Source organism: Camelina sativa, chromosome 7, assembly GCF_000633955.1.
Source record: "Camelina sativa cultivar DH55 chromosome 7, Cs, whole genome shotgun sequence".
Taxonomy (NCBI): Eukaryota; Viridiplantae; Streptophyta; class Magnoliopsida; order Brassicales; family Brassicaceae; genus Camelina; species Camelina sativa.
The window spans coordinates 23,546,482-23,554,945 of record NC_025691.1 but is presented as its reverse complement, the minus strand read 5'-3'; the positions used below and the strand labels follow the sequence as shown (position 1 = coordinate 23,554,945).

The 8,464-nt window shown below is 34.9% G+C and overlaps 3 protein-coding genes across 4 annotated transcripts; 2 read left to right on the top strand and 1 right to left on the bottom strand.

The window, feature by feature from the left end:
• On the top strand, window positions 139-2,760 carry LOC104702180. Of its 2 annotated transcripts, none has more exons than XM_010418009.1 (10): window positions 139-397; window positions 1,016-1,182; window positions 1,321-1,385; window positions 1,486-1,526; window positions 1,614-1,702; window positions 1,800-1,913; window positions 2,058-2,135; window positions 2,214-2,279; window positions 2,368-2,442; window positions 2,509-2,760. In XM_010418009.1, the coding sequence occupies exons 1-10, from the start codon at window positions 256-258 to the stop codon at window positions 2,617-2,619; spliced, it is 948 nt and encodes a 315-aa protein (XP_010416311.1). In that variant the 5' UTR covers window positions 139-255; the 3' UTR covers window positions 2,620-2,760. The 2 variants fall into 2 exon arrangements, with proteins under 2 accessions (XP_010416311.1, XP_010416310.1); XM_010418008.1 differs by having other exon boundaries at window positions 2,365-2,442.
• LOC104702179 (HVA22-like protein a) lies at window positions 3,812-5,237 on the top strand. Its single transcript, XM_010418007.2, has 5 exons — window positions 3,812-4,016; window positions 4,323-4,349; window positions 4,460-4,582; window positions 4,677-4,920; window positions 5,006-5,237. Exons 1-5 carry the CDS (start codon window positions 3,955-3,957, stop codon window positions 5,075-5,077), a joined length of 528 nt encoding a protein of 175 aa, XP_010416309.1. The 5' UTR covers window positions 3,812-3,954; the 3' UTR covers window positions 5,078-5,237.
• LOC104702178 (F-box/kelch-repeat protein At1g74510) lies at window positions 5,546-8,069 on the bottom strand. Its single transcript, XM_010418006.2, has 3 exons — window positions 7,857-8,069; window positions 7,655-7,727; window positions 5,546-7,151 (listed from the first exon to the last, which is right to left on the bottom strand). The coding sequence occupies exon 3, from the start codon at window positions 7,128-7,130 to the stop codon at window positions 5,799-5,801; it is 1,332 nt and encodes a 443-aa protein (XP_010416308.1). The 5' UTR covers window positions 7,131-7,151; window positions 7,655-7,727; window positions 7,857-8,069; the 3' UTR covers window positions 5,546-5,798.

The window sequence follows — 8,464 nt, the reverse complement described above, 5'->3', positions numbered from 1 at the left end:
TTTTTTTTTTTTTTTTTTTTTTTTTTTTTTTTTTTTTTTTTTTTTTTTTTTTCTATTGATATTTTGGGAATTTTTGGATATAAATCTAGTAATTTGTTAAAAAAAAAAAAAATTGAGAAGCAAAAATTAAATGGAAAATAACCAAAAAAAAAAAAAAAAATTAACGCCAAACAGAGAGAGAGCTTGACGTTAATGGGGAGAGTCTGATGGAGAAAGAGTAATGGAGTTATCCCAAGAAACAAAACAAAAGGGGAAATGGCGACAGCGACGACGTCTGCGATTAGGACACCGACTTGGAGAACCGCTGTGTTATTCTGGACAGTCTCTCTCACCATCTTCTACTATCTTTTCCAAATGGGTCTTCGATATTCGCCATCTTCTTCGTCATCATCATTAGGTAAGAAATCATTTTTATCATCTTGAAGTTCTTAAAAAGGTCGTTGATTTATCAATCACTCGAAATTAAGTACCTTTTTGTATATTCTGAGATTACGATGATGTGTTAATTTTACTACCCCGATCTGATTATTAGCTAAATTGTATTTTTTTTAATGAACATGGGGTTCGTAATTGGATCATCGATGTTGACTTGCTAACAGAAGGATTCATCAGCACTGAGTGTAGTTAGTGTTACGTAAAGAACTAGTTTTTAATGTCTATGTATGTTTTTTTCCGAAGATATGTCTCTGTTTTTTGTACTCAAAGGTTTTGATTTTGCATTGGATCTTGAGCTGAACTTTGTGTTTAGGGATCAAATGGGTACTTAAATCACCGTTCTTCATTTGTTTATCCTCAGCTTAAAGAAACACTCAACATGTTTATTATTTATGAAAGCGAAAATTTGGTATGCTACTTAGCCAACATCTTTAGTGGTTCATATGCAGAACATAGTGGAATGAATATCTGATGCAAAGGGAAAATGTAGTACCTTTGTTAAGTGCTTTCTTTATCTGTGTCAAGATTGTATCTGAAGTAAATAGTTACTCATAGCAATAATAAGTCTGGTATGTTTCAGATTCCTTTGTCACCTATGTAGAGCTAAGCACAAGGTTGTATGATAAGATGGAACGGGATTTACAAGAAAATGGACCGGTCTTCCTTAAACAAGGTGAAACCTCTCAGTCATTTTCACTTTCAGATCTCTTCACACTGAAAGATGGAGAAATATCACCTGTCCTGAAGGTAGTAGAATGCTACATCTCTACTTTTACTATTGTTAGTATGGAGTAGTGGCTCTGTATAGTGAAGTTTATAATTGATTTTTGTGATAGCTAAGTATCATGTATGATTGTATTAAATATTTAGTTTGATCATATATAGGTTGCGAATCCCCCTGTGCGAGCTAATGTATTACATCTCAGCACAGAGTACTCTGTCCTAGTCTCGTGAGTGTGTAACTTGCCCCATCCACATTCTCAATGCAAATTTATCCTGTTTTCAAAATGTTCTACTTCTAAAAAGGTGTCCTTTCATGTTCTATTGCAGGAAAGCAGTAAAAGATGTGTTCAGCCCTTACTTTGAAAATAGTAAGCCTGCCGCTATTACCATATATATGAATTATATATAATGCGGGTAATTGTATTCTTCTGCTCTTACTATGGTTTTTTTTTTAGCAATCTGGTTTCAGGACTCTAAGATGTACCACTTCAGCATGTTTCATGCATCAAATCACATTTTCTCTGTTCCAGCTACTGAAGATGAGGTTTGTTGTTTTTACTTTATCATTTATCTTATCACCAGTCCACTAGAATTCTTCTCTTGTGAAGATTCTAGTCTCTGAATCACTTCTTCATTATCAGGTTGAAGGAGAAGCAGCTGCTGTTAAAGCAGTTGCTAATAAGCTTTGCCCTTTGGAGATTATCTTGGATAGAGTTTTATTAACCTCGACTGGTGTTCTTCTTGGATGTTGGAAGGTAATTTTGCTACTTTCACTTTGCCTCAACAAATGTGAGTCAGATCTCCATTTCGTCCTCCATGACAAAAACTATGCTAACAAGTTCTTTAGAAATGGCTTAATCAAATATCTGGGACTTATGCCCTGTTTCATGTTTCACCAGGTTAAGTCTGGAGATGATCCCATAACAATCCGCTCGAAACTGAGATCTGTTCTTCCACGTGCACCAGAGAAACAACTTGTAATATCTATTTCAGAAACTGTATATATCTCTCAATGAACGCAAACCACTTGTCTCTGATCCTTGTGTTTGTTTCAGTATGATGCTGCAATTTTGCATACATCATTGGCAAGGCTGCTTGGTCCACCAATATCTCCAACTAAGGCAAGTATCACTTATAGTCGACAAACTAAAGAATCCAATGTTTCAGACAATCTCCATGACTTAGTTGGATGTTTCTTTTATGTAGCAGGCTGGTTCTGACGACCATCTCCAGATTCTCCATGAGTTGGTCACAAGACTAAACAACCAAATCCGAGGATTCAAGGTAAACTCACAACAAAAGTGAAGTTTTTTCTTGACCAAGAACTGAGAAATCTCTCTGTTGATACAGGCAATAGTATCAGAGCTGTGGTATGTAGAAGAGTTTGATCTGTTGGCTCTCGCATTGGGAGGAAGAATGAAGGTTCGATCATTCCCACTCGGCTGTGCAACAAAGAGCTAATATGTAAACCGGATTGTAGTAATTTAAGAACTTATGAAACATCACTAAGTTGAAAACCATTACGTCATTATTCATGTAAATTTTCTTTAACTTATAGTGAAGATAAAATACTATGTTATAATCGAGAGTTCTTTTTAACTTCTTACGTATATCAAAACGATATTTTCTTGGAGTTATTCACATAAAAAAATAAAAAATAAATAAATACAATGTAAATTAATTTCGATAGCCGACATAAGGTTTTTTTTTTTGACATATAAAAATCAAAATTAAAAAAGGGCTATTTTCTTATGTCGACTATAGAAAAAAATCAAAGATTTGTTTTTAATTATATCATGATATTTAGGTTTTAATTTTTTTTTTGAATTTTTGATTCTGTTCCGAAAAATAATGAATGGATGTTGTGTAATTTATCTTTTTGGGTTGTTTTCCCTTTAGTTTCCGAGAGTGTTCTTGTACTCGCCGGGTTAAGTTTCCAAAAGAATTAGGGGCTGTTATTAGAGAGATGATTTCTAAATCCATATGGAATTGTAAATTGTAGAAATCAAAACACATGGATTTTGAAATAACATGTTTTATCCTTGGATTTGAATTCTTCTATTTTACACTTTCAAATCCATTCAAATCATATTGTGGATTTTAAAATCCAAAAACAATTCATTAAATGAATAATATGAGATTTTAAAAAGTATTTATAAATCATAGAACCAATAACACATAATTTTGATAAGTATTTTAAAATTAATGATTGAATAACACATAATTTTTGTTTGGATTTCCAAATCCATTAAAATCATAGATCTAATAACTTCCTCTTAATTTCTTTATTGGTATTTGTATTTTTACCTTGAAGTTATTATCAATGAATCATTCTAAAAAAAGAATAAAAGATAGCTAAACTAAATACATACAGTAGTAGTATTATGCTTACCTTTTTCGCCAAAATTTCCAAATACATAATTAAAGATAGCTAATTTCCATATTACCCAAAGAAAAAGATTACTATTTATCTTTCGTGTCAAAGTTTTAACTTTAAGCTAATTTCCATTTCTTTTTTTGTCTTGTTGGTAACAATTTCCTAAAAGCTTTGGATTATTCCAAAAACAAATAAATGGTTAGCTGCTTTTTTTCCAATTCACATCGTTTTCACACTTTTTGTTTTGACACCAATTATAAAGTTAAAAAGCTTTCAACAGGTCTACCACGCAAATCATATTCGCTCTCTTTCTCTTTCTCTTTCTCTTTCTCAATCTAATCTCTCCAGTGACTGAGTTGTGTTTTCTAGTGGAGGAAGAGTCAGATTCAAAGCCCCCAAAAAAATTCAAAGCTTGGGTGATGGGATCTGGAGCTGGAAATTTCCTCAAGGTTCTTCTCAGGAACTTCGATGTTCTTGCTGGGTAATTTGCTTATTTTTCTTCAATTTTGTCTCTAAATCAAGTTTCTCTTCTCTCTTTCTGCTTTTGCCTCTACTTCACCATTAATGAAGTCACCTAAATCTCTTTAAAGTTCCTTCCTTTTTCCGAATGAGTTCTTATATATTATACTCAAATCGTCTTAGCCTAGGGTCTAGTTTCTATTTTTTTTGGACATAACCCTAGTTTAAGTTACGAAGTTGACTGGTTGATTTCTATAAAGTTTGAATCTTTTGGAATGTTAGGAGTGAAATTTAATCACAATCTCTGGTTTTGAATTTTGTTTTGCAGGCCTGTGGTTAGTCTCGTTTATCCTCTGTAAGTTGAATTCAATATTTCCTCTGTTTTAGTTACATTGTTTTATATATGTACTGCAGAAGCTTTGATCTAATGGTCTTCCTTGTTTTTTGAATGTTTCAATGGTTTAGATATGCCTCAGTTCAAGCGATTGAAACTCAGTCTCACGCTGATGACAAACAATGGCTAACATATTGGGTTCTTTATTCTCTACTTACACTCATCGAGCTCACATTTGCCAAACTCATCGAGTGGTAAGAATTCGATGATGATTCATTCAGAGCCATTTAGTCATAACCAGAAACAAGTCAATCCTTTTGTCTGACAATGTTATTGTTGTGTAATCAGGTTACCGATATGGTCATACATGAAGCTGATCTTGACTTGCTGGCTTGTTATTCCTTACTTCAGCGGCGCTGCTTATGTCTATGAACATTTTGTGAGGCCTGTCTTTGTTAACCCACAGAGCATTAATATTTGGTATGTGCCTAAGACGATGGATTTCTTCAGAAAGCCAGACGACGTGTTAACAGCTGCTGAGAAGTACATTGCTGAGAATGGACCTGATGCTTTCGAGAAGATCTTAAGCCGGGTATGTGGTTTTATTCTACTAGATCTCTTCTTCTTATTTATAAATTGTGATCCTTTTTTTTACTTAGATATCTCTTTTCTCGCAGGCCGATAAATCAAGATATAAGCATGAACATGAAAGTTATGAAACGATGTATGGTGAGGGTTATCAGTACTAAGACAGCTTGAAAAAAGCTATTAATATTTTAGAATGTGTGAAGCAAGTTTCATGTCTTTGATGTTGTTTGTCTTGCTCTTAATTTTGTGGATCTCTGTCGTGTAAAAAAGCCTGATAATTAAGTGAAGACGCTTTATTCTCAAACGTTTCCTATGTTTCCTTTAAATCTGTTATCTATGCATCATATTTCAAGCTTTCAACAAAGTACTTAATCATGTTTTGCTATATTGAAGAATGAGAAGAGATATAAGCAGTTTTAAGAAACTTTTTTTTTTCTTTCTCAAATCTAACATCATTAAATCAGAAAGACTCAAAACTGTTATGCCAAACTTGTAAAATGTTAACTCTATAAATCTATGTCTTCCAGAAGAAAAGAAAAAAAAATGAAAAGATTATTTCTGTACTCTATAAATCTTTCAAAATTTATTAGAAAAGAAGTTACAATGGAACCAAATTACAATATAAGATGTTGAGAGACAAGCCAAACTTGTTCAAATTTATTGGAAACTTTTTCAGTTCCAGTTTTATGCCTGAACAACAACAATAATCCCACAAAGACAAAGAAGGAAACAGAGAGACTCTCTTTTGACCCCAATCATGAAAAGAAGAAGAAACCCCCCCACCCAAACTGTTTGAAAACAAAACAAGAAAGAAGAAAAATAAAAACCTCTGATAAAGAAGTCAATAGCTTTGAAATGCCTCTCTCTCTCAAGTCCTCTTCATCAACATCCCATCACCGCACAGTTATACACAAAGTTTTCCGACGGCTTAGAAGCAAGAACTCTCCAATGCAGTTCTGCTCCTTCGCCTGGGACACAAGCATTGATCTCTATGAACCCTCCTCCTATTGCCCTAGGCCCTCCAACCACCACTAACTGATCACCACATGCTCTAAACGCCATTCCCCAACCGTTCATCGAAGAAGCCCTCTCTGGCAAACTCCCCACTTTATTCCATACATTAAGCCTTTTGTCATACCTCCGCACCTCTTGCAGCGCGTAATTCGCAGCATAGAGCTCGTCTTTTACAACTGCTAGAAGCGGTGGCGCCGCTGAAGCAGCCGTTGCAGCGGCAGTCTCTTGCGCTTGATCTCCTCCACCTCCATTGCTTCTTTCCGGTAACATGTCAGGTATCAGTGTCCATGTCCTCTTCTTCAGATCATAGACTTCACCGCACATCAGCATCTTCGAGTTCCCTTCTCCGATACCTCCGAGACAATAAAAATTCCCGTCCATGAACACGCTCGAGCACATTTTCCTCGCCTTATTCATGCTTGGAAGTACAGTCCATTCCCCGGTTTCCGAGTTATAAAGCTCAGCTGAGCTCAATATCTGACCACGAGGGTCACATCCTCCAGCTACAACCGCGATCTCGCCTAGACTCGCTGATCCAAACAAGCACCTCGGGACATTCATTTGCATACCTGATGTCCATGCATTGGTCAAGATACTATACCTGTAAATCACATTTGACATGATCTCTTTACCGAAAACAAGAAGCTCGGTGCCAACCGCAAGAGACTCTTTATCAGAACGCATGAAACACACGTTGAATGTCATTTTCGGTACACGTAACCAGCGGTCTCCATTTGGATCATAAGCTTCCCATTCCAAAAGCCTACAAGAAAAGTAAATCCAATGCTCCACAATACCCTTAGCCCGTCTCAGCCTATACAACTCGCTATCCTTAATAAGCGAGCGGAAGGTTTTATTGGTGGAGGCAATGGACCCGAAATCAGACAAGGAGCAGTGAGCCAAGCAGTTGAGAAGTGCGTTATGATCAAGCCGAGTTATCGGTGGACCACTTTGCTGACTCTGGTTAGACCTCTGGTAGGTTGTTTTAGCAAGCTGGAGAATATCAGTAATCTTGTCAGATTCATCAACCCGTAACATTTTCTTAACAGAGCTTCCTCCACTTTCGTCGATATCATCATCCAAGAACCGTTTCCTTAGGGAGAGCTGACGCACACAGTGTGCGTTATAAATCCACTTGCTCTCTTCCTCACATGAAGATGGTAAATCTCTTGACACTAGATAAATCGGAGCCTCCAACATGATGATGGATATGGATGGATGCTAAGACAAAGAAACAAACCAATCCCATCTCAGAAACAATAAGATTAAATCAAACCACACGCATTATGACATTTTTTACACAGTGAGTGTGATCTTTGTCAAAAACATATCAATGAATGATCCATCATCAATCAAAATCATCGCCGCCACGCCAGAGTAAGATAAAAAAAGTACAATTCTTGAGATTAAGATTTTTTTCTAATTAAGCAAAAAAAAAAAGCCAGTCATCATTAGACTCCTCTCTCTCCACAAAAACAGATTTTGGTTGGTCGAAATCGTAATTACGATCAGGATCCAAAAAAAAAAAAAAAACAAACTTTCACAATCAGGAAACATGCAAAAGCTACCTATTGGATCAAACGGACAAAGCTGAGAGATTCAAGAACACCCAATAAATATATATATATATATATATAAATCACATATCATCATCGGATCTCAAGTTCGATTTAAAAAAAAAAAAAAAAAAACTGAAACAAAGAGTTAAGTAAAATCAATCTCACCAGAGTTAATTATCGAAGAAGAATAAATCCCAGATTCCTCGATAAATTCGTCAAGCAGAGTCGATTTAAAGATCTGACATTTATAAGAAATCCAGACAAAAAAAAAAACCCCAAACTTTAGATTCCAATGATTTCAACAAAAAAAATTCAGACAAGAATTTAAAAAAAAAAACTGAAACAGAGTATGTGTAAAGCTCTCAACCTATGGATGATGATAATATTGCATCTTCGCATTCCGGCTTCACATTTTTAGCTGAATTGGTACCATATTTGAGCTGTGATTTTGCATTTTTTTATTTTTTTATTTTTTTTTTTATTTTTGGATTAAAGAAAGATGCACGAATGAACCAGTGGTGGATTTATATACATATAAAAATTGAAGAATGAATGAATAAAAGCTGATGAAATATTTTTTTTTATTCTTTATACTAATTTTATAAGTAAAGTATATTACTCGGATCGTATTCATAGGAGAGAAGAGCGGAAGGGTAGTTTCGGTATTTTATGTTTAGAGTCGACGGACGACGCCGTTTGCCACTTAACGGCTGATTCTTAGCTCTTTTGCACGTGTTTCTGCTTCGGACAACTAAAGGCTTCTTTCTTTCTTTTCTTTCTTTGCTTCTTCACGTTTATGTATTTTGTTTTTGGATTTTAACCTAATCCAATTTGAATTTTTTTTTAATACTACTTTATTTTCTTTAACATAAACAAACATCTTTATCTTCTTTATATATAAAAAAAGATGATATAAACCAGAAGTATGATGTGGATGGTTTATATTTGCGTCTTGTGATTGCAGTTAAAGAACAT